General features: G+C 43.8%; 1 protein-coding gene across 2 annotated transcripts in view; it reads right to left on the minus strand.

Annotated features, from left to right (window-relative positions):
- Positions 1-26500, minus strand: part of LOC144695353 (uncharacterized) — a 37266-nt gene that overhangs the window by 1088 nt on the left and 9678 nt on the right. The window contains exons 2-5 of one of the 2 annotated variants that reach the window (XR_013579940.1): positions 8413-8718; positions 6309-6550; positions 3740-3865; positions 2343-2422 (exon numbers count right to left, since the gene is read on the minus strand). Coding sequence is in view for 1 of the 2 variants with exons in the window: in XM_078566251.1 (XP_078422377.1) it covers positions 2364-2422; positions 3740-3865; positions 8413-8718; positions 16313-16421 (600 nt within the window). In the remaining variant the exon portion in view is untranslated. Of the gene's footprint in view, positions 1-2342; positions 2423-3739; positions 3866-6308; positions 6551-8412; positions 8719-16312; positions 16615-26500 lie in introns of those variants that run through there. The other variant, XM_078566251.1, reaches the window with a different exon arrangement.

The following is a 26500-nucleotide window of genomic DNA, read 5'->3' on the forward strand; positions in this document are numbered from 1 at the left end:
TCTCCATCAAGGGAAACAATTGTATCCTGTCCACTCTATCTATTCCCATCATAATTTTATACACCTCAATCAAGTCACCTCTCGGCCTTCTTTGTTCTAAGGAAAATAACCCCAACCTATCCAATCTCTCCTCGTACCTACACTTTTCTAACCCTGGCAACATTCTTGTAAACCTCCTCTGCACTGTCTCCAGGGCTATTACGTCCTTCTTGTAATGTGGTGACCACAACTGCACACAATACTCCAGTTGTGGCCTCACCAGTGTTTTATACAATTCCAACATTATACCCTTACTTTTATATTCTATACCTCTGCCAATGAAGGAGAGCATTCCATGTGCCTTCTTTACAACCTTGTCGACTTGAACTGCTGCCTTCAGGGACCTGTGTATTTGTACGCCAAGATCTCTCACTTCATCTACCCCTCTTAGTATATTCCCATTTATTTTGTAATCCCTGTAACTGTTTGACCTCCCTAAATGTATGACCTCACACTTCTCTATGTTAAAATCCATCTGCCACTTTACCGCCCACTCCACCAACCGATCTATATCATTTTGGAGATTATGGCTATCCTCTACACTATCCACTACTCGGCCAATCTTTGTGTCATCTGCAAATTTCCCAATCGTGCCCCCTATGTTCACGTCCAAATCGTTATAACACAAACAGCAAAGGTCCCAACACCGAGGCCTGTGGAACACCACTTGAGACAACTTTCCATTCGCAAGGGCATCCATCGACCATTACCCTTTGTTTCCTGTTACAAAGGCAACATTTTATCCAGTTTGCCACATTATCCTGAGCTTACCATAAGCTTTTACTTTCCTGACCAATCTGCCATGTGGGATCTTGTCAAATGCCTTGCTAAAATCCACGTACACAACATCCACTGCACTACCTTCATCAACCCTTCTTGTCACTTCCTCAAAGAATTCAATCAAATTTGTGAGGCAAGACCTTCCTTTAACAAATCCATGCTGACCATCCCTGACTAGTCCATGCCTTTCCACATGACAGTTAATCCTATCTCTCAGGATTGATTCTACTAATTTGCTCACCACTGATGTAAGACTAACTGCCCTCTAATTGTTTGGTATTTCCTTTGATCCCTTTTTAAACAATGGAACTACGTTTGCATTTCTTGAGTCCTCTGGTACCTCCCCTGTATCTAGTGAAGATTGGAAAATAATCCTCGGAGCATCTGCTATCTCCTCCCTGACTTCCTTCAGCAGCCTCAGAAACAATCCATCTGGCCCTGGTGACTTATCAACTTTCAAGGATTTCAACCCTTCGAGTACTTCCTCTCTCTTTATGACTATCCCGTCCAATATCTCGCAGCGTTCCTCCTGGACTACTATATCTACATTCTCCCTTTCCTTTGTAAACACGGAGACAAAATATTCATTCAAAACCCTTCCCACAGCCTCTGCATCTACACACAAGTTTCTATATTCATCTCTGATAGGTCCCACTTTTTCCTTAACTAACCTTTTAGCATTAATATATTGGTAAAACATCTTTGGGTTATCTTTAACTTTACTTGCTAATGTTTTTTCATGCCTCTCTTTGATTTCCTTATTTTTTTTTTTTTACATCGTCCTTGCACTTCCTATATTCGTCTAGGCTATCTGCAGTGCTTAGTTCTTTGTGCCTATCGTATGCTTTCTTTTTATGTTTGATCTGTCCCTGTATTCCTCTAGACAACTAGGGGGGGACTATATTTGGCAGTACCACTCTTATTTTTGTAGGGGACATGCCTACTTTATACAATTAGGATCTCGCTTTTTAGTGCTTTACACTGGTTTTCCACTGTTTTATCCTCCAGCAGTGCTGTCCAGTCCACCTCAGCCAAGTCCCTCCTCATTTCTGAAAAATTTGCCTTCCCCCAGTTTAAGACTTTTACTCCCACCTTACCTCTGTCCTTATCCATGGGAATGCTAAATCTAACTGAATTGTGATCACTGTCCCTGATATGGTCGCCAACTGCCACTTCACCCACTTGCCCTTCCTACCTTTGAATATTTAATCCTTTCCGTTCGAAAGCAATGGTTTTATTTCATTTCCATTTTAGATATTGAGCAGAACTTTTGAGAAATAATCCCTTTCATCTGTCTATCTCTAGGAACAAACACACAGTGACATGCATGCATTTTGCTCAGCACAGCAGATACTGGAGCAGTTCGCATACTTACACTAATTACTCTCGAACAGCAAAATGAAACAGAATTCCAATTTCTTACTACCATATGCAAAAACTAAAGGGACATTTATTTACAGAGAGGTTCAGAGCAAAACAGCTGCATATTTAACTTGCCACTTATATTTGATCACAATACTTACAGTACATTAAAGTTCATGATCTTATGCACTGGAATGTACTGCCTGGGATCCAGTTGTCCAATTTTTTTTGCTTTTTCTATCTGTTGATGTGAACATGCAATGAATTATATTGATGCAAAAAAAAAAATGAACTGACAAAAGTTTTCGTTCAATAGATGATTAGAATATGAGTCTGCAATTCTTCCCCCCTCCCAAAACATTTTCTCCATCAAATTTTACCATGCAGCATGCCAAAGTTGAACAGCTCGTGTGAAACTACCTTGTCCATGTTACTAATCTGCTTATTTTACTGCCCCCACTAAAGAAAGGAATGTTACATTCGAGTGCCCCTTCCAAACATTAGACAGTGTCTTGTAGTCTCAGGTCCGTTTTATAAATCAGCAAACAGGGTTGAGCCAGTCAAAAGAAGGTGAGTGTAGGAAGGAGAAAAAGCACAGCAGATCAACCAGTCGCACAAAAAATATAAACAAAAACTGACTTTACAATCTAAAGTCAATGCTGCAATCAACAAGACAAAGGCAGGTCCCAGGAACAACTAAACACCAAGCAGGAAAGTCAGGGAACTTTCCAGTTAACTAGCTTCAGAGAAATTACTGCGAAGAAAAGTGTATTTAGCCTGATAACAGGGAGAGTGCAAATGCTTTATTTTCTATGTTATAAGGAGCATTTGAAAATAGTTTAGAATGCTCTGGCCGACATTTCCTTTGGAAGACAAGCCAGCCCATTTGTTTATAATTGGCTTCATTGCTCATGAGTGTTCATCATTTGGTCTTTCAGAAGTTTGAAGAAAGAGATGTGGGTGGCATGTGTAAAATTAAATACACAGTTCATTCAATAAATGGATTTCATTGTTATCACTCCCAGGTCACACTATAATGTGACTAGATATTGTCCAGTAAAGGTAGACTCCTGATCATAAGGAGTGTGGAGTCTACTTGCACATGAGCCAGGTGGCACTGAATCAAAATGAGAATATACACTGCGGACCTTAAATGCTCATCCAGCCAACCCATAACCAAGCATATTATATCAGAGTTCCAATGTGTCAAACAGCCAGGTTACTAAATGGAGTCCTTTCATTCATTTAACAAAACTCCAAAGACAAATGTTAGAAGGAAGAACTTTGCCAGGGTTTCCCATTTCAGCAGCCCTGACACAAACCAGGCAATAATATCAGTATAGTGCACACTATCAGCTCAGAATGTTTCTCTAATCACTAAAAATTAGTGGATAATTAGTTATGTGCTAGCCGCTAGAGGTACAGAATTCCTAATGTGTACTCCTGGTGGGCTCAAGGAGTGAGTGAAGTGAAAAAATCCCAGACACAATTCCTTCCCACAACACCTGGTATCCATTACAACACTTTTGAAGCAACCTGTAACTGCATCAATACTTACATTTGCTGTAATGTGCACAAATTATCAAGAAAAATATCACCACTGCCAGCAGCAGCACCACCACCACAACAGGAATTACAATCATTTGTACACTGGCTGCTGGCTCTGATGGCTCACACTCTTGACCTGCAATGGATATCATAGAAGTACATGAGCTGCAGTCCTAATGGGCACATTAGTTTAAAGGCTCACTTTTATATATTCAAGACAGTTACAATAAATAAGTGATATAATATATATTCTTTGACTCAAGTTACAACACACAAACCATTAGAAAAATTAACTTGACCCTCATTAAGGGCAGCTCTATTACGTCACAACCACTAGAAATTTTTGGTTCCCAACTTGTACTGTCTGCTCCATCCCCAGTATATTTGTTATGAAGATCTTGTGGTTTAAAACTTAATCTCACCAGCAGAATACACATTGTCCTTGTAAAACAGCACATCATCTGATGCACTGTGAGCAACATTGTGACAGATCTGTTTTAAAGAATACATTTTGACTCCTGGTGACCATAATGTAATTTCTGAAACTACAGCTGCTTATACAAAACAGAATGAGTCAAAATTGCAGCCAACTAAGAGAGCTTCATTCACTGGGAGCGTCTGTTATACATCTGGGCACCATTTTCTGTCCATGAATTAGAATTGAGTCACGGGCAACAGGCACTTGAATTTGCCCTGGGTTCTTTGTGAGCCAAGCTCCGATACTCTGGCGCTGAAAAGGAAAATCTACATCACGGTTGTAGAGCATTCCATTGTTCGCTGACTTAATGCAGCGAGGGTTGGCAGGGGGCAGTGGGGGAGATGAAAAGAAACACTGCTTTTCCACAAAGGAGACTGTGGAGTGAATAATATAATTCACACAATCCAGGCACTACTGATCAGATTGTCTAAATTGCTCAATTTACATTCATGTGGGATTATTAGATAATTAAATAATTGAAGTAACCATAATGGAAAGGTTGATAGTTATAATCTATTCATTTAGAGGGTAATATTGTCCAAAGCTCACAGCACCAAAGTATGCACTTTTAATCTGGTGCCAAAGCAGAAAAGTTAATTCTGGTGCAACTGAATTTTCTTGAACCATTGATTGCATCCTAGCCTTCCAGAGCTTTGATCAGTGCCTATGGCAGAGCCAGGATTCTGTGCCATACAGCAGGCCGGTGAGGATAAAGGTGAGGTAGAGTTTGACTTAATTTTCAGCTTAATACCATTCTGCTTCCAGACATGATCCTGGAGTCAGCTGTAGGCAGAACTTGCTTTCTGGATGCGTCCACTTATATTTTTCAATATAATCATCCTTAAAGAGCTCACTAAGGTGTGAGAATTTTTATACAACCTCGAGACTGATGCCGTCAATGTTTAGGTCTGGTGCTTCATAAGAGTGTGCTTGGGGCTTCCACCAGACACCTGAGGTCCAGCATGAAAACAGTTGGACATGGTGGTCAAGAAAGCATATAGAATGCTTTCCTTTATTGGACGAGGTATTGAATACAAAAGCAGGGATGTAATGATGGAACCGTGCAAAATGCTAGTTAGGCCACAGCTAGAATTGTGTACACGGCTCTGGTCACAATATTAAGGAAGGACATAATTGCTGTGGATTGAGTGCAGAGGAGACTTACAAAAACGTTGCCAGGACTTCAAAGTTGCAGCTGTGAGTGATTGGATAGTCTAGACTCTTCATGACTGATGAAGAGTCATACGGACTCAAAAGGTTAACTCTGTCTTCCTCTCCACGGATGCCGTCAGACCTGCTGAGCTTTTCCAGCAATTTTTATTTCAGATTTCCAGAATCCGCAGTATTTTGCTTTGATATTATGGATACGCAAGAGTTGTTTTCCTTCGAACAGGAGGCTAAGGGGTGACCAAATTGAGGTGTACAACATTATGAAGGGCCTAGATAGGGTAGACAGGAAAGACTCGTTTTCCCTAGCTGAGAGGTGAATTACCGGGGGCATAGATTTAAGGTGATTGGTAAAAGGATTAGAGGGGAGCACCCAGAGGGTGGTGGTATCTGGAATTCACTGCCTATGTTGGTGGTTGAAGCTGAAACGCTCAACTCATTTGAAAAGGCACCTAGATCGGCATTCGAAATGCTGTTACCCGCAAGGCTTCAGACCAGGTACTGGAAAGTGGGCTTAAAATGAGCGGCTAGTTTTCCTTTTTCACTTTTTTGACTGGCGCAGACACAATAGGCTGAATTGCCTCTTTCGGCACCATAACTTTTCTATGGTTCCAAGTCCTCTTCATTCTGCCCAACAATCTATCAGGGCTTCTCTGATCAGAAGGGTGCACGACACCGCAGCAATATTCCATTTCCTGCATTGGGAGCCTGTTTACTCTGAAGAAAACGGCGAGATTTTTTTATTCTGGTGCTGGGTGTGCAACAGGACATTTTACACTACCAATCTGTGATTTCCCATCCTAGTCCTTTCCCTTGTCATGGAAAGATACAATATTCTTACATTAACACATCTTTAGCAAGACAGAGTTCAATGCACATCAGTGGAATATTGATTTCAACTATTAAATGGAATTGACTGACTGGCTTGACTCACCATTCACAGAAAGAGAGTGTGAACTCCGGCTAATAGGGTTCTCCACGCTGCAAGTGTAGTTTCCACAGGTTGATTTATCAATGTGCTGTTGCTTTGCACCAACTGATAATGTTGGCCATTCACTATCATTTCACCATCCTTCCACCACTGAATGGAACTCGCGTTCCCCGAAGAAACTTGACAAGTCAGTTCAATGGTGGTATTCACATAGGAATCGTTGATCGAAGGTTCAGAAAGTGGTTCTGCCGGAGACAATGAATGAACAGCTAAATAGGACTGAGCATAAGGACATCGCCGCTTCACATTAAGTTAGTGTACTTAACTAAAAAGAGCTCTGCCCTTCACACGTGCCTCACTACATCAATCCGGAATTGAACTTCCAATGCCATAACCTTATCACAAAAACTGTCAGCATCGTCTAGGTGCTGCGCGATGGCACTGCTGCCGATTCCCACTATCACTCCACTTCTTTAAAACACAAAATCCTGCATATGCTGGACACCGGATACAAAATGCTCAAAACCCTTAATTAATCAGGCAGCATTTATGGAGAGAGAAACAGTTATCTTTCCACATTTCAACAGGTCATCGGCCTGAAATGTTTTCTCTGCTTCTTCCTTCACAGAAGCAGCTCAACTTGCTGAGCTTGTCCAGCATTTTATGCTTTGCTCGACTGGTGGACTGTACATGGCCACATTAGGATTATCTTTCTTTCTGTGTAAATGACATTGTCATCACTACACTGGAGCAGCTTGGCTCTGGGAGCAACATGCTCCGAGTGGGTCTTCTGCATTTCCTCCGAGATGTTTGCTGTGCCTCATGTGCTGAGACACTTCCCCATTGCATGTAGACTGAACCATTCAATTGCTTCTTTAAAAAGGAGAGGGAGAAACCTAGCAACTACAGGTCAGGCAGCCTAAGGGCAGTGGTGGGAAAGCTTTTAGAAACAATAATCCAGGACAAAATCGGTTGGCGCTTGAAAAATAATTGAAAGTGAGCACGGATTGGTTAGAAGGTAAATTGAGTTAACTAATTCAGTTTATTGATGTGGTAACAGAGGTGGAAACGTGCAGTATGACTGCGTTCCTTTCATTGAGATCTGATCGAGTTAGGAACTGCATTGGAGGCAGTTAAGTACAGACCTGAGAAGTGGTTGGGTATATTATTAAAATGATCATTTAAGCCTTCATATCTTTGCTCCATCTGTGGTTCTGTTCTACAGGAGTCCATGTGAGCTTTTAGCCTCGGGTCATAGGGCCTTGATGCCTCAGTCTTTTAAATGTATCTCTGCTCATATTATTGCCGAGATCACCCTGAGCCTCACCTATGATTATTTAAGAAGTTTCAAAATGTTTGGTGGCATCTGAAGTGTTCACCATAAAAGAGGTGAATGGGATCAGATGAGAGCGGGGAAGTTACAACAGGCAGAATACCGATGAGAGCTGTGTGGACAAAAGTTCTTAAAGTCCACATATAGATGTTAAAGCTCTGGGGAAGGATTCATGAATTGAGTTTATTCAGTTGTCAGAGGCTGTGGACTTCCAAAAAAATGTAGAAGTACCAGTTGTACCCCATCCTCCTCAGTTGCCTCCCAGGTTTCTAGCTGCCTGTCAGCACTGAGCAACCAAGAGAAAAAAAAATAATGCTTAAGACAAGGCAATGCGAGCAGTCCAAAAAAATTATGTCAAATGCAAATGCTTTGGGGGGCAATTTGACAGTTGTGGATTGAACTGAAGATATTACTCTATACCAAGCTCCTGATGCTGCCAGCCTCTCTCTGCACCATCCTCACACCAACCTTATCCCCTCCATGCTACTCTCCCCTTCATCTTCCATCCTATCTCTCCTCTTCCCACCTTAACCTCAATCCTTACTTCATCTATTCCCCCTACTCCACAGGATAAGAGACATATCGCAGCAATGGACAGGGTCTGAAAGGCTACAATCAATTTTTTCGCATTTCATTTTTGTCTTTCTTTACAGATAAGGAATCTAGTTTTGTCTTCAACAAAAGCAACAACCACAAATCCTGTGTCACATTTCTTAAGTTTGGTAGTCAATAATTCACAAGCTGCATCACTTTCAAAGTCATGGAATTACTTACCAATGAGTTTCAAAACTCGACTTCCTCTCAGTTTTCCATCTACAGTGATTTTATAAACTCCTTGGTCTCTAGATGTTGCATTAATTATTCTCAGAGAGCCAGTGGACACATTAAAACATAAACGTAATTTGAACTGTTCATTTGGCTCCAGTTTAGAGTAATTAGGAACATAATCCAAGATAGTAAGAAGCCTTCTATCACTGCCAGTGAACTCCCATACAACATCACTTTTGCTCAGATCAGCTCCAATTTTAGGATCCAGTAAAGGTGATGAACCACTGACACCAAATACTTCTTCCTGTCCAACTGATCGACAAAAAAATGTAAGTTAAACCCTGGCAATGAAACAGTGAAATGCCAAGAAAAACTACAGTAAATGACAGCACATGGTATATCAGTAAATATTCAGTTATTGATTGGGAGTTCAGGACCTGGATTTCTGGGTGTAGAGTTTCCACTCATTTACGTTAGCAATACCGGTGTAATCTGGGAAAAATCAACCAAATCAGTTCAAAGTATCAGGAAAATTTGAACAGGGGCATTACACATAAAGTGAACCTTCAGAAGAAGAACTTAATGAGGGCATATACAGGATAGGCCTGATGTCATGAGACAAAAACAGAATTACCTGGAAAAACTCAGCAGGTCCGGCAGCATCGGCAGAGAAGAATAAAGTTGACATTTCGAGTCCTCATGACTCAACAGAACTGAGTAAAATTAGGAGAGGGGTGAAATATAAGCTGGTTTAAGGTGGGGGGGGGGGGGTGTGGTTGTTGGGATAAGCAAGCAGTGATAGGAGCAGATAATCAAAAGATGTCACAGACAAAAGAACAAAGAGGTGTTGAAGGTGGTGATATTATCTAAGAGAATGTGCTAATTAAGAATGGATGGCAGGACACACAAGGTACAGCTCTAGTGGGGTGGGGTGACATAAGACTAACAGGGCATAAAAGGTATAAATTTAAAAATAATGGAAATAGGTGGGAAAAGAAAAATCTATATAAATTATTGGAAAAAACAAAAGGCGGGGGGGGGGGGGAAGAAACGGAAAGGGGGTGAGTATGGAGGAGGGAGTTCAAGATCTAAAGTTGTTGAACTCAATATTCAGTCCGGAAGGCTGTAAAGTGCCTAGTTGGAAGATGAGGTGCTGTTCCTCCAGTTTGCGTTGAGCTTCACTGGAACAATGCAGCAAGCCAAGGACAGGCGTGTGGGCAAGAGAGCAGAGTGGAGTGTTAAAATGGCAAGCGACAGGAAGGTTTGGGTCATTCTTGCGTACAGACCGCAGGTGTTCTGCAAAGCGGTCGCCCAGTTTGCATTTGGTCTTTCCAATGTAGAGAAGACCTCTTTGGGAGCAACGAATGCAGTAGACTAAGTTGGGGGAAATGCAAGTGAAATGCTGCTTCACTTGAAAGGAGTGTTTGGGCCCTTGGACGGTGAGGAGACAGGAAGTGAAGGGGCAGGTATTGCATCTTTTGCGTATGCATGGGGAGGTGCTGTAGGTGGGGGTTGAGGAGTAGGGGGTGATGGAGGAGTGGACCATGGTGTCCCGGAGAGAACGATTCCTACAGAATGCCGCCGGGGGGGTGAAGGGAAGAAGTGTTTGGTGGTGGCATCATGCTGGAGTTGGCGGAAATGGCGGAGGATGATCCTTTGAATGCGGAGGTTGGTGGGGTGATAAGTGAGGACTAGGGGGACCCTATTATGTTTCTGGGAGGGAGGAGAAGGCGTGAGGGTGGATGCACGGGAGATGGGCCAGGCACGGTTGAGGGCCCTGTCAACAACCGTGGGTGGAAAACCTCGGTTAAGGAAGAAGGAGGACATGTCAGAGGAACTGTTTTTGAAGGTGGCATCATCAGAACAGATGCGACGGAGTTGAAGGAACTGAGAGAATGGGATGGAGTCCTCACAGGAAGCGTGGTGTGAGGAGCCAAATTAATAAATTTTTCCAGGTCCCGACGAGAGCATGAAGCAGCACCGAAGTAATCATCGATGTAGCGGAGAAAGAGTTGTGGGAGGGGGCCGGAGTAGGACTGGAACAAGGAATGTTCCACATACCCCATAAAGAGACAGGCATAGCTGGGGCCCATGCGGGTAACCATAGCCACACCTTTTATTTGGAGGAAGTGAGAGGAGTTAAAGGAGAAATTGTTCAGTGTAAGAACAAGTTCAGCCAGAGGAGAGTAGTGGTGGATGGCGATTGTTCGGGCCTTTGTTCGAGGAAGAAGCTAAGGGCCCTCACACCATCACGGTGGGGGATGAAGGTGTAGAGGGATTGGACGTCCATGGTGAAGAGGCGGCGGTTGGGGCCAGTGAACTGGAAATTGTTGATGTGACGTAAGGTGTCAGAGGAATCACGGATGTAGGTGGGAAGGGACTGGACAAGGGAAGACAGAAGGGAGTCAAGATAACGAGAAATGAGTTCCGTGGGGCAGGAACAGGCTGATCGGTCTGCCGGGACAGTCCTGTTTGTGGATTTTTGGTAGGAGGTAGAAGCGGGCCATCTGAGGTTGGGCGACTATCAGGTTGGAGGCTGTGGGAGGAAGATCTCCAGAGGAGATGAGATCAGTGACAGTCCTGGAAACAATGGCTTGATGTTCAGTGGTGGGGTCATGGTCCAGGGAGAGGTCGGAGGAAGTGTCTGCGAATTGACGCTCAGCCTCTGCGAGGTAGAGGTCAGTGCGCCAGACAACAACAGCACCACCCTTGTCAGCGGGTTTGATGACAATGTTAGGGTTGGACCTGAGAGAACGGAGTGCAGTAAGTTCAGAGAGAGACAGATTAGAATGGGTGAGAGGAGCAGAGAAATTGAGACGACTAATGTCACGCCGACAGTTCTCAATGAAAAGATCAAGAGCAGTAAGAACCCAGAGGGAGGGGTCCAGGTGGAGGGAGAATATTGGAGGTGGGTAAAAGGATCCATTGACCGGAGAGAGGACTACTGCCCAAAGAAGTGAGCACGGAGCCGAAGGCGGCGGAAGAAGAGTTCAGCATCGTGCCGAGCCCGAAATTCATTGAGATGAGGGTGCAAGGGTATGAAACTAAGTCCTTTGCTGAGCACTGAACGTTCAGCGTCGGAGAGGGGAAGGTCAGGGGGTATAGTGAATACACGGCCGGGGCTGGGATTGGAAGATGGGGTGGGGACGGAGGGACAGGCAGGGGTGGAGGGTCCTAGATGGGTGTTGGTGTCGATGAGTTGTTGGAGCTTACGTTCCTTAGCATTTGAGAGAAAAAGAAAAAGTTTCTTGTTAAAATGTCGGATGAGACGAAGAATAAAATGAAACTGGGGGCACGCGCAGCTTTGAAAAAGGGAGTGGCGGTGCTGCTGGAGGGAGAGGTCGAGTGTGTTCATATGGCCTTCAACACCTCTTTGTACTTTTGTCTGTGACATCTTTTGATTATCTGCTCCTATCACTGCTTGCTTGTCCCTACAACCAACACCCCCCCCCACACCACTTCCCTCCCCTCACCCCCCTCCACCTTAAACCAGCTTATATTTCACCCCTCTCCTAATTTTACTCAGTTCTGTTGAAGGGTCATGAGAACTCGAAACGTCAACTCTTTTCTTCTCCGCCGATGCTGCCGGACCTGCTGAGTTTTTCCTGGTAATTCTGTTTTAGTTTTTAATTTCCAGCATCCACAGTTTTTTGTTGTTATATCTGATGTCATGAGACTTCATGGGGTCCAGATTCGATGTTCAGAAATCCCAGGGCAACTCCCTCCTGACTGTAGACAACTGTGCCGCCACATCTGCTGGGTCTGTCCTGCCGGTGAGACAGGACATACCCAGGGATGGTGATGGTGGTGTCTGGCACATTATCTGTAAGATACGATTCTGTGAGGATGACTATGTCAGGCAGTTGCTTGACTAGTCTGTGAGACAGCTCTCCCAATTTTGGTACTATTCCCCAGATGTTACCAGAGGACTTTGCAGGTTCAAGATTGCCATTGTCGTTTCTGGTGTCTAGGTCGATGCCAGGTGGTCTGTCCGGTTTGATTCCTTTTTTGAGACTTTGTAGCCATGTCATGAAGCTATTAATGTATACGATATTGTTGGAAATTATTTTTCTTTTAAAATAGAGGTTTAGTCTGAGTGTGTCTTAACTGGATTAAAGCCAGCTAGTCTGAGTGCTTTGATGTATACTAGTTTTGAGATCTAAGAGCAGTAGAGTGCATTGGCATTTTGTTGAATACAGCATTCAAGGGAGTGAAATCTGGCACCTAGCTAGCAAAGACCAAGCAATGTTCATATTACTAATAAAATTGGTACTCTGAAAGGGGTTTTATTGTTAGAAGAGGTGGCATTCAAAGGGGCTGGTGATACTATGAGTATTTACGTTCAAAGAGATGTGCTGGGTATAACAGACGGCAGTTGTGTGCATCCAGAGCACAGGCATACATCATCAAAGCCTGTAAGCCTACCACTGTGTTTGCAAAGGAACCAAAGTGAAAGGAACCTCATTTTGAATTTGTATGGTGAAAATGCTTTGCCTGGTTTCTGCTTAAAGTCAATAGGTTGCCTTAGTGGAGATTAGCTGGGAATTTGTTAGAAGTTATGATAGTAGTAATTTGTAGCCGCATGTATATGTTTAACTTGTGTTAATTAATAAATGCCTCATGTAATTTGATATAAAAACCTCTTGAGAGCTGGTGGTTTTATGCCCAAATTCAGAGTTGCATCTCAAACATACCAAATGAAAATAGAGGTTATGACAGTTATTTAAAGTTTCCCTCTGTGATTTTTAAACTCAGCTTTCCCAAATGCTGTGTCATGACAAGCAGTTTGATACAACTGAATGGCTGGGCCATTTCAGAGGGCACTCAGAGTCAGCCACATTGCTGTGGGTCTGGAGTCACGGAGGCCAGACCAGGTAAGGACAACAGATTTCCTTCCCTAAAAGGACATTAGTGAACCAGATGGGTTTTACAACAATCGACATTGGTTCCATGGTCATCATTGGACTTTTAATTCCAGATTTTTATTGAACCCAGGTCCCCAAGGTCCTCTGGGTCTCTGGATTACTAGTCCAGTGACAATACCACGACACCAATGCCTCCCCATCAGTTTAGTAGCATCAGTTACATACAGGCCAATATTGAGTTAGAATAGTGCTGTTGCCTTGGAGGCGATTCAGCATGTTAGTGTTACTATTCGTTATCAGCATCATTTCAATTCATCTCTTCATCCATAACACATGCTGGCACTAAGCCAGGAATAAAGGTATTTAATTGTGGGCTAATCCAACCCAACGCAAGGTAAATGCAACAACATTTACAAATGGCATCTATTCAAACATAAACACTGCAGGAACGACCCCAAAGAAACCTCTCAATCCCGAATGTTAACACTGTACTTCCCAAATTACTTTCCCATGTGAGCCAAGTTCAACACTTGGAAAACTGACATGGACCCAGGCACCAACAAAAAAAAGACACAACAGCAATAAAGAAACAAAGGAAGATTCTGAGCGTTCAGTATTACATTTACAATGTTATAGATCATATATGAAAATGTATTATAAACTATGTCATGCAGTGATGAAGGTTTCAGCTAAGTTCTCCATAATAGACGGTGATAGAGGTCTCAGTGAAGCCCCCACTCCTCCTGGCCCAGGTTAAATCACGCCCAATGCCCCTTTTAAAATAGAGATGTATCACCGCGGCCGAGAGATCAACCAATCCCAGTGGATGTCGCAGCTCAGCCGACCAATGAATGCACAGTCCACGAGCGAACAACCAATCACAGTGGATGTAGCAGCACGGCCGAAGAATGAATGCAGAGATAAAAACAAAAAACTACTGCGGATGCTGGAAATCCAAAACAAAAACAGAATTACCTGGAAAAACTCAGCAGGTCTGGCAGCATCGGCGGAGAAGAAAAGAGTTGACGTTTCAAGTCCTCATGACCCTTCGGCAGAACTAAGTAAAGTTAGGAGAGGGGTGAAATATAAGCTGGTTTAAGGTTGGGGGGGTGGGGTGGGGGGAGAGAAGTTGGGGGGGTGGTGGTTGTAGGGACAAGCAAGCAGTGAAAGGAGCAGATAATCAAAAGATGTCACAGACAGAAGGAACAAAGGGGTGTTAAAGGTGGTGATATTATCTAAGAAAATGTGCTAATTAAGAATGGATGGCAGGACACTCAAGGTACAGCTCTAGTGGGGGTGGGGTGGAAAGACTGATGACAGGGTATTACAGTTATAGATTTAAAAATAATGGAAATGGGTGGGAAAATAAAAATCTATATAAATTATTGGAAAAAACAAAAAGGAGGGGGAAGAAACGGGAAGGGGGTGGGGATGGGGGAGGGAGTTTAAGATCTAAAGTTGTTGAATTCAATATTCAGCCCGGAAGGCTGTAAAGTGCCTAGTCGGAAGATGAGGTGCTGTTCCTCCAGTTTGCGTTGGGCTTCACTGGAACAATGCAGCAAGCCAAGGACAGACATGTGGGCAAGAGAGCAGGGTGGCGTGTTAAAATGGCAAGCGGCAGGGAGGTTTGGGTCTTTCTTGCGGACATACCGCAGGTGTTCTGCAAAGCGGTCGCCCAGTTTGTGTTTGGTCTCTCCAATGTAGAGGAGACCACATTGGGAGCAACGAATGCAGTAGACTAAGTTAGGGGAAATGCAAGTGAAATGCTGCTTCACTTGAAAGGAGTGTTTGGGCCCTTGGACAGTGAGGAGAAAGGAAGTGAAGGGGCAGGTGTTGCATCTGCTCTCTTGCCCACATGTCTGTCCTTGGCTTGCTGCATTGTTCCAGTGAAGCCCAATGCAAACTGGAGGAACAGCACCTCATCTTCCGACTACGCACTTTACAGCCTTCCGGGCTGAATAATGAATTCAACAACTTTAGATCTTAAACTCCCTCCCCCATCCCCATCCCCTTCCCGTTTCTTCCCCCTCCCTTTTGTTTTTTCCAATAATTTATATAGATTTTTCTTTTCCCACCTATTTCCATTATTTTTAAAACTATAACTGTAATACCCTCAGTCTTTCCACCCCACCCCCACTAGAGCTGTACCTTGAGTGTCCTGCCATCCATTCTTAATTAGCACATTTTCTTAGATAATATCACCACCTTCAACACCTCTTTGTTCCTTTTGTCTGTGACATCTTTTGATTATCTGCTCCTATCACTGCTTGCTTGTCCCTACAACCCCACACCCCCCCTCAACTTCTCTCCCCCCACCCCACCCCCTCAACCTTAAACCAGCTTATATTTCACCTCTCTCCTAACTTTACTTAGTTCTGCCGAAGGGTCACGAGGACTCGAAACGTCAACTCTTTTCTTCTCCGCCGATGCTGCCAGACCTGCTGAGTTTTTCCAGGTAATTCTGTTTTTGTTTTGAATGAATGCACAGTCCGGCGAGCGAACAACCAATCCCAGTGGATGTAGCAGCCCGGTTGACCAATGAATGCACAGTCCGGCGAGCGAACAACCAATCCCAGTGGATGTAGCAGCCCGGTTGACCAATGAATGCACAGTCCACCGAGCGAACAACCAATCGCAGTGATGTATCACCCCGGCCGAGTGAGGACGAACACCCTCCCTCCCCCCAAACTCGGTGCTAATGAGGCACCGACATGTCGGTTCTGCGGTTACACGAGATGTTCACAAAACCTCCCCGTCCACCGCCAGGTTTATCGCTCCCTTCGAGCAGGTAAAGGGATGAGCCGAACCGGACACCGGCTGGGCCTTGGTAGCGGTGCCGGTTTGATTCTGAGGAGGACGGGGAGAGGGGCTCACAAACACATCCAGTGGGAAACTGTGTAACCGGATTGACTCCGACTCAGTCCTGACTCGGCTCCGACAGTTTACACACACACACACACAAACTCAACCAACTCCAGCAACATTTCCAACTCCCGGTTACCGGGGATCCTCGGCTTCCCATCCACATTTTACATCCTTACCTCCTGCGTCCATCAGCCTAATGGAGAGGCTGAGGTAAAGGAGGCGGAGGAGCAACATGACAGTAAATCCCGCTCCCAGTTTATCCACAAATCTGCAGCGCTCATACATAGAGACACCTTCCAGTCGGAGCGGCTCTCGGACTGGCTGCAGACCAGAGGCTTCAGTCTGATCCACTTCGAAGCTAAACACAATCTGCTGCCACTGAACAGTCACCGGGGCAGCAGCTCAGCGCGAATGAGACGTCGCCGAGGAGGCTTCCCGTTTGTCAGCAACACCCCGCCTCTCCCCCAGTTTCCAGCATCCGCAGGATTTTACTTTTGTCTCCCCGCCTCCGCTCGGCCGCCAATAGGGAGCAATGCTCAGTAGAGCGGATGCGCGTTCAGCCCGCCCCGCAACCTGAAATTTTACAGCATCAATGCTCATTCTACCACGCCGTCCACCCACAGCTCACCCCACATTGAATCATAATTTCTTTCACAAATCTAAAATGCTCCTTACAATTGCACCTCTGCTTTACTAGCGAACACTAAACTTTGCTAAAAATCATATCCTGATAAACCAAAAAAGGTTGAAGTCAAAACCAAGTAGGTTTAGAGGTAAAGCCCTGGACCTCACAAACCCAAGTAATTTGTTGCCATTTTGCGGATACACGGAAATTAAGCTATCACTATTTATGAGGGTGGATTTCTGCACCTGGACAAGTATGGGTGCAGTGAAGCGCGATTGGAACCCACCTTGCGTTGGCAGGAGTTATACAGTGTATATACAAACACAGGCAAATTCTTTTATTCATTCTTGGGATGTGGGAGTCACAGGCTGGGCCATCATTTATTGCCTAACCCGAACGGTCCTCGAGAAGGTAGTAGTGAGCTTCCATCCTGAACCGCTGCAGTCCCTGTGGTGCAAGTACACCCACAGTCCTGTCAGGAAGGGAGTTCCAGGATTTTGACCCAGCGACAGTGAAGGAACGGCAATATATTTCCAAGTCAGGATGGTGGGTGGCTTGGAGGGGAACTTGCAGGTGATGTTCCCATGTGTTTGCTGCCCTTGTCCTTCTAGATGGTAGTGGTTGTGGGTTTGGAAGGTGCTGTCGGAGCGGCTTTGGTGAGTTGGGGAGTCAGGAGTTGAGTCACTCGTTGCATAATTCCTAGCCTCTGACCTGCTCTTATAGCCACAGTATTTATATGGCTAGTCCAGTTGAGTTTCAGGTAAATGGTAACCCCCAGCACGTTAATAATATGGGCATTCACTGATGGTAATGCCATTGAATGTCATGGGGCGATGGTTAGATTCTCTCTTGTTGGAGATGGTCATGGCCTAGCACTTGTGCGGTGCGATTTGTTATTTGCCACCTGTCAACCCAAGCCTGCATGTTGCCCAGGTCTTGCTGCATCTGGACATGGACTGCTTCAGTATCTAACTCACTCATCAATGACTGAAACATTCTGCTATTCTTTGCACAGTCTTTTTTTTTAAATAGAAAGTCAAACACTTTTTCCTTACACAATCTGTAGTTTTGCTAACAATAACTGAGAACATAACGTTAGATGTGATTCTGCGATTGGACAGCATTTGCTGAACAATGAGATGAAGGAGCATAAGTAGACATGCAAAGTGTCCATTGAAAATAACCTCAAACTGTGAACCTGCAAACACATGGAACATCAAGGATCTGTAACGCATGTCACACTGCTCTTAAGACACAATAGATACCTACACAACTACATATGGGCAAATGAATCGTCACTGGACGTGGTGCCTCCCGAGTTAGAAAATCTCAGACCCCCTCAAATCAGATTGATTAGCCAATGCATCCCCTTTTATGATACTCTTTACAAAAAGGTCAGAAGGCAATTTACTGTAGTACTGTCAATGTACCATCAACAGTGAATGAAATCTGTTTACTGAAACTGCCACAAAATGCTAATGTTGTACCACTCAAATTGAAACGCAAGCTTGTTTTTAAAAAGGACAGCGTATGCACCAGTACATGAGACCAGAGTCATGGAGGCTCTCAGATGGCTCAAACAAAACAACACATTGTACAAGGATAAAATCTTCTGTAAGGATTGGGAGAGCCAATGGGAAAATGCTGACACATAGAAAGCAATAACTCATTGACCATCCGAAATTATGGCTACAATTCAACCAGATGATGTACAATGCACAGATGGACCACTAAATACCACTGACATGTTATTTACCATCTTCATTAACTGTGCCAAATGATTATCACAGTTTGTGGACTTTAGCAAGGAGCCATAATTATAACAAAATTGATATTCCCGAGGATAGAAATTTTTGTTTTTTTCATGCAGTTGCTGTCTTGCTAGCTGCAGCACTTAAAATAGATGGATTTGGACAAACATTTGTACACAGATAAGCCATGGTCCAAGAAACATTGATCAGTTTTTGACTGAGAACAGTATACGAACTTTACCATCCATGAATTTTTAATTCTGTCCTATCTCACAACAGTCTTTGTTATGAAGTCCATAAAGATCCAGATCATTGCCATCACAAATAAACAAAATTTGTAATATCTCTGGAATAGTGAACAGCTGATTTCAAAATTCAATTGAATAAAATGTTATAATGAATAATTGAATAAATGTTATGATATAGTTTAACACTGGGTGCATATCTCCACCATACTTAATGTCCTTTTCATTTGTCCTTGTAAATGTTTTTCACACCTTCCTCTTGATAATCTTTATAATATTGTGGAGATCAGAAATGCTTAAGCGTGGACTACCCAAGATTTTACAAGTTTACTAGAGTTTCTGTTGTTCAATTCTATCCTTCTAGAAATAAGTCCCAGTGTGGGGTTTGTTTTTTCTTATGCTCTCGTTAACCCTGTGATCATTACTTGCAGGACTTGTAGTCAGTGACTCTAAAGGCGATGCAGGAGCACAGATACCTGGGTGTACATGTACACAAGTCATTAAAGGTGGCAGGACAAGTTGAGAGAGCAGTTAATAAAGCATACAGTACCCTATGCTTTCTTAATAGAGGCATAGATTACAAGAGCAAGGAGGTGAAGGCATTGGAGAGAGTGCAGAAGAGGTTTACGAGAATTATTCCAGGGATGAGAAGCTTTAGTTATGAAGGTAGATTGGAGAAGTTGGGACTCTTCTCTCTTTTGGAGAAAAGGTAGCTGAGGGGGGATCTGATTTAATCAAGGGGGGCCTGGACAGAGCAGATAGGGAGAAACTATTCCCAATGGTGGAAGGATCGAGAATGAGGGGGCACAGATTTAAGGTGACTGGGAAAAGAAGCAAAAGCGATATGAGAAAAAAAAATTCACACAGCGAGTGGTTAGGGTCTGGAATGCACTGCCTGAGAGTGTGGTGGAGGCAGGTTCAATCAAGGCATTCAAAAGGGATTATTGATTATTTGAAAAAAAAATGTGCATGATTACAGGGAGAAAGTCGGAGAATGGCACTAGGTGAAATGCTCATTCACAGAGCTGGTGCAGACACAACAGGCCAAATAGCCTCCTTTTGTGCTGTAACAATTCTGTGATTTATCTCTTCTCCCAGATCTTCTGTTGCGGAACTCCACTTAGACACTGACTTTCCAACGAACTTATGGCCTTCTTATTCTTCCCACTAAAATGTACGCTTCACACTCATCTATTATCTGGTACTTATATGCGCATCTTGAAAGTTTATTAATGTCTTCCTGTGTTTTGTTGAGGTGCTGCACTGTATGAACTGCATCCCTTACAATTTCAAAATTTGCGGAATGCATTACTTTTAATTCCCAACCCAAAATGTAACGGTAACAACACCAATCCCATCTTTTGCCAGAGTAACTACCTTTAACTCCTACAATGTTTCCTGTTAGCCAGCTTGCTATTAATTCTACCACTCTCAAACATGTCAAGGAATACTTATTAATGGAAAGGTAGGAGATCGAGGCAGCATTTATACTTCATCTCTCGTGTCTTGCACCCACATGAACTTCCGTTGGTTCCCTCTTACCACACCCCGTTCACCCTCTGCCTTTCGGCTCCCCTACAAACCAACCTGCCTTTCACATCTTCCACAGAAATTCCTCCACAACAGATACTGGTAATAAACTAAGAATAAACTGAACTTTGAAGGGAACCAAACACAAAATAAAGGCAATAACATTTTCAAATAGCACACGATGAAACCTGTAGGAATTCCGCAAATAAGAACTGCTCATTCTGACTGTTAGCACCAGTCTCCTGATAAAGTGCAGGCTGGCCTTACTCCAATCCAACTCAGGAGTGTACACAACACAATAACTGACCGGCCTTCTGGAAATAGGCATCCCAGCCCGCTATTGCCGCTATTTTGATTACATTTCCTCCAGCAGCTGGATTCTCTGCTGACGATCTCTTAAGCCCCTTCCCTATTCAGGTTCATACCTCCTGTATCATTCAGCCCAATCCTGGGTGAAGCTTAAAGGAGGCCGAGGGACAACATGTCAACAGGTTCAAAAAAACTGAAATTATTATATTTATTCAGAAATGAAAAGTGCACACGGTTTCAGCTTCTTCAAATCCGAGGATTTGTAAGTGGAAATCTAACGATATGTATCCAACTGGGTTCAACTGAACCATGCTAAGCCCAGTATTCTGGCAAGTCGTATAATTAGGGCAGTAGAGAGGGCTCTACACTATATAGTGGGCGGGGGGAGGGATCATGTGAGAGGAGATGTGGTAAATTAAAGGGAAACAACAAGGTAATAGAGCAGGGTAACAATTTGAGTATTGGTAACCAGTGTGACAGGAAGAGATAAGTGTGTACCGGCAGATGAGGCCAGAGATTACAAAAATGGTTAAAAAAAAAGACAAATTAAAGGCTCTGCATCTGAATGTGCACAAGATTCAGAACAAAATTGAGGAATTGTGAGCACAAACAGAAGTCAATGTGTATGACCTGATGGCCAGTACTTGGCTGCAGGGTGACCAAGGCCTGGAACTGAATGTGACAGGGGATTGGACATTTCAGAAAGACAGGAAGTTGGGAACAGGTGGTGAGGAGGTAGCTCTGTTAAATAAGGATGACATTCCTGCAATAGAGAGAGACACGACCTTAGCTCAATAAATATGATGCAAAATCAATTTGGGTAGGATAAGAAATAGGAGAACTAAGAGGCCGCTTGTGGGAGTAGTTTATAGGCCCACTAACAGTTGTTACACTGTAGGACAGAGTACATGGTAAAAAAATAAATGGCGTGTGTAAGAAAAGGACTGCAATAATCATGTAATCTACATGTAGGAAAGATGTCTTGCTGCAACTGTAGAGAGCCTTGGCAAGACTGCATCTGGAATATTGTGCACAGTTTTGGTCTCCTTATCGAAGGAAGGATATACTTGCCATAGATGGAGGCAACAGAGGTTCACCAGACTAATATAAAAACAAAAAACTGCACATGCTAGAAATCTGAAATCAAAACAGAAAATGCTGGAAATACACAGCCGGTCTGGCAGCAACAAGAGGGAAACAGAGTTAACGTTTTGAGTCCAAGGGACTTCTTCAGAGCTGGAGAGGTAAAAATGTGATGGGTTTTATGATGTTGGAAAGGTGTGGGGGAAGATGGTGTGCAGCAGGTGGAGCAAAGTAGGAGATCAGGGATAGGTTGGAGGTCAGGAGAGATTAAATGACAAAGAGAGTAGTAATGATAGTATTAGAGACCAAAGCAGATGTTAAAGCAGCAGAATGATCAGCCCTGTCTGAAGCAAGATAACAGTGCATTAGTATCAGAACAACAGTCAACACTTTCTGAAAGCAAAACTTAACAAAAAGATACAGACTGGCATTTGGGGCCAGGTGGGGGAGGGGCATTGAAAAAAAAATCCAAATGGAGGACAGAGTTCATGGTCTGAAGTTGTTGAACTCAATGTTCAGTCCAGAAGGCTGTGAAGTGCCTAAATCGGAAGATGAGGTGCTGTTCCTCCAGTTTGCTTGACCTTCACTGGAACGTTGTACAGGCCGAGGACAGAAACGTGAGCATGATAGCAAGATGGTGAATTAATACGGCAAGCGACAGGAAGGTTAGGATTATGCCTGTGCACTGAGAAAAGGTGTTCCGCACACCAGTCATTCATTGTTTTTGGTCCCCAGCAGCGAATGCAATAGACTAAAGTGAATCAAATCCAGAGAATTGCTGCTTCACCTGGAAGAGGTGTCTGAGGAGAGTGGTGGTGAAGGGGCAGATGTTACACCTCCTGCGATTTCATGTGAAGGTGCTGTGGGAAGGGGATGAGGTGTTGGGAGTGACAGAGCGGCCCAGAGTGTCACAGAGGGAATGCTGACATGGAAGTGTCGGTGCTACCCTGCTTCGGAGTAAAGTTGAAAAAGCCATTTGACAGCTAAAAATAAAGTCCTTGGAGCAGATAGAATCCCTGCTGAAATTCTCAAAACAGCAGAGATACCTTCCTGGCACAGTTGTATAACCTCACATCCCTCGTCAGGCACGAAGAGCAGATGCCAGGGATCGAAGGGACAGTGTGATCACGGCTCGATTCAAGAAAGGAGACAAGCATAATTGCAATAACTACAGTGAAGTCTCCCTGCTGTCTGCCACAGAGAAAATCATTGCAAGAACCCTTCTCAACCGCCTCCTCCCAGTGGCTAAGTAACTCTTTCCAGGGTTGCAGTGTGGCATTCGCCCACAGATAATCATCACTGTGGGGCAAATTCAACAAGTGTAAGGAACAGCACCAACCGCTGCATTTGGCCTTTTCTGACCTCACAAATGCCTTTGACTCTGTTGACCATGAAGGCTTATGCAGTATTGTCCTCCTCAAATTAGGCTGTGCTCAGCAATTTGCTACCACCTCTGCCTACTCCAGGATGACATGGAAGCCATGATCTTCACCAACAGAGCCACCACAATCCTTATCTCAGTGAAAACTTGGGTCGAACAAGGTTGTGCCATTACATGAACTCTCTTCTCCATTTTCCTCGCTGCAATACTATGCCTCACCTCAAGCAGTTTACTCAAACATGGAGATAATCTACAGACTAGACAAGAATCTATTCAACTTACAACACCTTCAATCGAAAACGAAGCCCCCCTTGAACTTCATACACACAGCTTCAGTACATAGATGATGCTTGTGTGTACGCTTAATCAGAAACTGAGCTCCAGGTCATTGCTCACTCCTTCCCTGATGCATTCGAGTAAATAGAGCTTTCACTAATCACCCAGGAAACTAAGTTCCTATTACAACCAGCTCCCACAGCAAAACATATCCCGACATTCATTAAGATGGATAGCGGGATCCTGGAAAATGTGAATAATTTTCTGTACCTTGGGAGCATCCTCACGACAAAGGCAGATAGAGGACAAAATTCCTAATCATCTCCAATGTGTCAGCTGGGAAAAAGAGTATTCGAGAAGCAGGATCTCAAATCCGAGAGTAAGGCCATGATTTCCCAGGTAACAGTGATCCCTGTGTCATATGAGCTTTGGAGACTTGGACAAGCTGTAGCAGGCATCTCCTTAGCAAGATCCTCCAAATCAGGTAGCAAGAAAGGCCAAAAGCAGTTGCCTCTCCTCTGCCAATTGGACCAGAATTGAGACACTAGTAACTCAAAATCAGCTCCACTGGCAGAACATGTCATTCATATCCCTGACACCAGGCTCAATACCATTCAAGAGATAATTTAGAAATGGAGAGCAGGACTCAATTCTTCCTTGTGGTCTGGCCAGGTCTGGCTAGTTATGGGGAAGCAACTGCAAACTTGTTATTGAGGACAGAATAACTGAGTGCTTGGATAATTGTTTCAAAGTGACGATCTACAGTTTATAGGATTACATAGGATGTACGGCACAGAAACAGGCTGTTCCACCCATCCAGTCCATGCTGGTATTTATGTTCTACTCGAGTCTCCTCCCATCTTTCTTCATCTAAAGATATTGTTATAACCCTCTTTTCCCTTCTCAAAATGGATCCATAATATTTGCTTCAGCCACTTCTGTGGCACCGAGTTCCACATTTTCTTTGCTCTTTGGGTAAAGAGGTTTCCTATGAATTCCCTATTGGATTTCTAGGTGATTATCTTATATTGATGGCTTCTAGTTATGCATCTCCCCACAAGTTCTCTGTGTATCCACTCAATAAAATTTTTCATATTTTTAAAAACTCTATTAGGTCACCCTTCAGCCTCCTTTCATCAACATTTACTGGCTGGGTTTATTGTCTCCTTCCTAATAGTGAGACCCATGTATTTCAGGTCTGTACAATGTTGAAAATCTTCACTGCACCTCCTCCTCTGCTTCTTTATCCTTTTTATAATACGGCAATCAGAACCACACATGGTACTAAGCATGGATTTACTAAGGTTCCATGCAGGTTCGGCATAACTTTTTCAATGTAAACTACCCTGAAGCAGAAGTAGGCCATTCAGCCGTTCGAGCCTGCTCCACCACTCAACACTGATCTTTTACCTCAAATCCACCTTCCCGCACTATCCCTATATCCCTTAACTCTCAGTGCACAGAAATCTATCGGCCCCTGTCTTGAGTATAGCCAATGACTGAGCGTCCACAGCTCTCCGAGGTTAGAAAATTCCAAAGATTCACAATCACTTGAGTGAAAAAATTTCTTATCTCAGTCCTTACATTTCGAGACGATTCCCCCTAATTCTCGATTCTCCAACTGGGGAAAATACTTTCTCAGCATCAACCCTGTCCAACCTCTTCATAATTTTCTACATTCCAATGAGATCACCTCTCATTCTTCTAAACTCCAGGAAATACAGGCCTAATTTACTCAATCTCTCCTCAAAAGACAATCCTATCCTCAGGAATCAGTCTAGTGAACCTTTGTTGCACTCCCTCTAAGGAAGATATATCCTTCCTAAGGTAAGGAGACCAAAACGCTGTACAGTACTTCAGGTGCAGCCTCACCTCCATCATTGTAGTAAGGCTTTTTTTACTTTTATATTGTAAATTTATATTGTTATACAGTGCTCCGTTCTGGTCACCTCGTTACAGAAAGGATGAAGTTATACTAGAGAGGGCACAGAGATTTACAAGGATGTTGCCAGGACTGGAAAATTGCAGCTATGAGGAAAGATTGGATAGGCTGGCGTTGTTCTCCTTGGAACAGAGGAGGCTGAGGGGAGATTTGATTGAGGTGTACAAAATTGTGAGGCCGGGTCCTGGATAGATTGGGTGGGAAGGGCCTATTTTCTTTAGCAGAGAGGTCAGTGACTAGGGGGCATAGATCTAAAGTGATTGGTAGAAAGATTAGAGGGGAGATAAGGAATTTTTTTTTTACCCAGAGGGTGGGAGGGGTCTAGAACTTACTGCCTGAAAGGGTAGCAGAGGCAGAAACCCTTAGCTCATTTAAAAGGTGTCTGGATATGCACCTCAAGTGCCGAAACCTGCAGGGCTATGGACCAAATGTTGGAAAGTGGGATTAGGCCGGGTGGCACGTTTTTCGGTTAGCACAGACACAATGGATCAAGTGGCCTCTTTCTGTGCTGCAAACTTTCTATGATTCTATATTCTAGCCTCTGCAATAAAGGCTCACATATCACTTGCTTTCCTAATTGCTTGCTTTACTGACTTGTTAACCTTCTGTGATTTACATACAAGGACACTGAGGTCTCTGACCACCAATATTTTCCAGTCTCTCATGTTCATTCAGAGACCTGGCGCAGACATGATGGGCTGAATGGCCTCCTTCTGCACCGTAACAATTCTGTGATTCTCACCATTTAAGGAATATTCTGCTCCTGTGTCCCTGGATTCTGGTACTGACAGCAGACAGATCATTCATTCCCATTGATGCCCCAATGGCAGCGTGCCAGAGGGCATTAGGTACCATTCCAATCAGAACACCACCCCACCCCTCACCCAATTTTTCTTCTTTTGCACCTCCCAACACCCACCTTATCCAGAAAGAGGAACTGCACACTCTGCCCTTAGTGGAGGGGCTCAATTTACACTCTCCTGCTAGAAGGTACTATCTCTTTAATCTCCTCCAGCCCTACAGCTTTCCTGGATCCCTGCACTCTTCAAATCCACCCACTTGTGCATCTGCAATTTTAATCATTCCAACATCCTGGGGGTTACCATTAACCAGAAACTGAACTGGGACGAGCCATATAAATACTGTGGCTATAAGACCAGGTCAGAGGCTAGGAGTCCTATGGCGAGTAACTCACCTCCTGACTCACCAAAGCTGTCTACCA

This window comes from Cetorhinus maximus, chromosome 21 (genome assembly GCF_964194155.1).
Source record: "Cetorhinus maximus chromosome 21, sCetMax3.hap1.1, whole genome shotgun sequence".
In the NCBI taxonomy this organism is placed as follows: domain Eukaryota; kingdom Metazoa; phylum Chordata; class Chondrichthyes; order Lamniformes; family Cetorhinidae; genus Cetorhinus; species Cetorhinus maximus.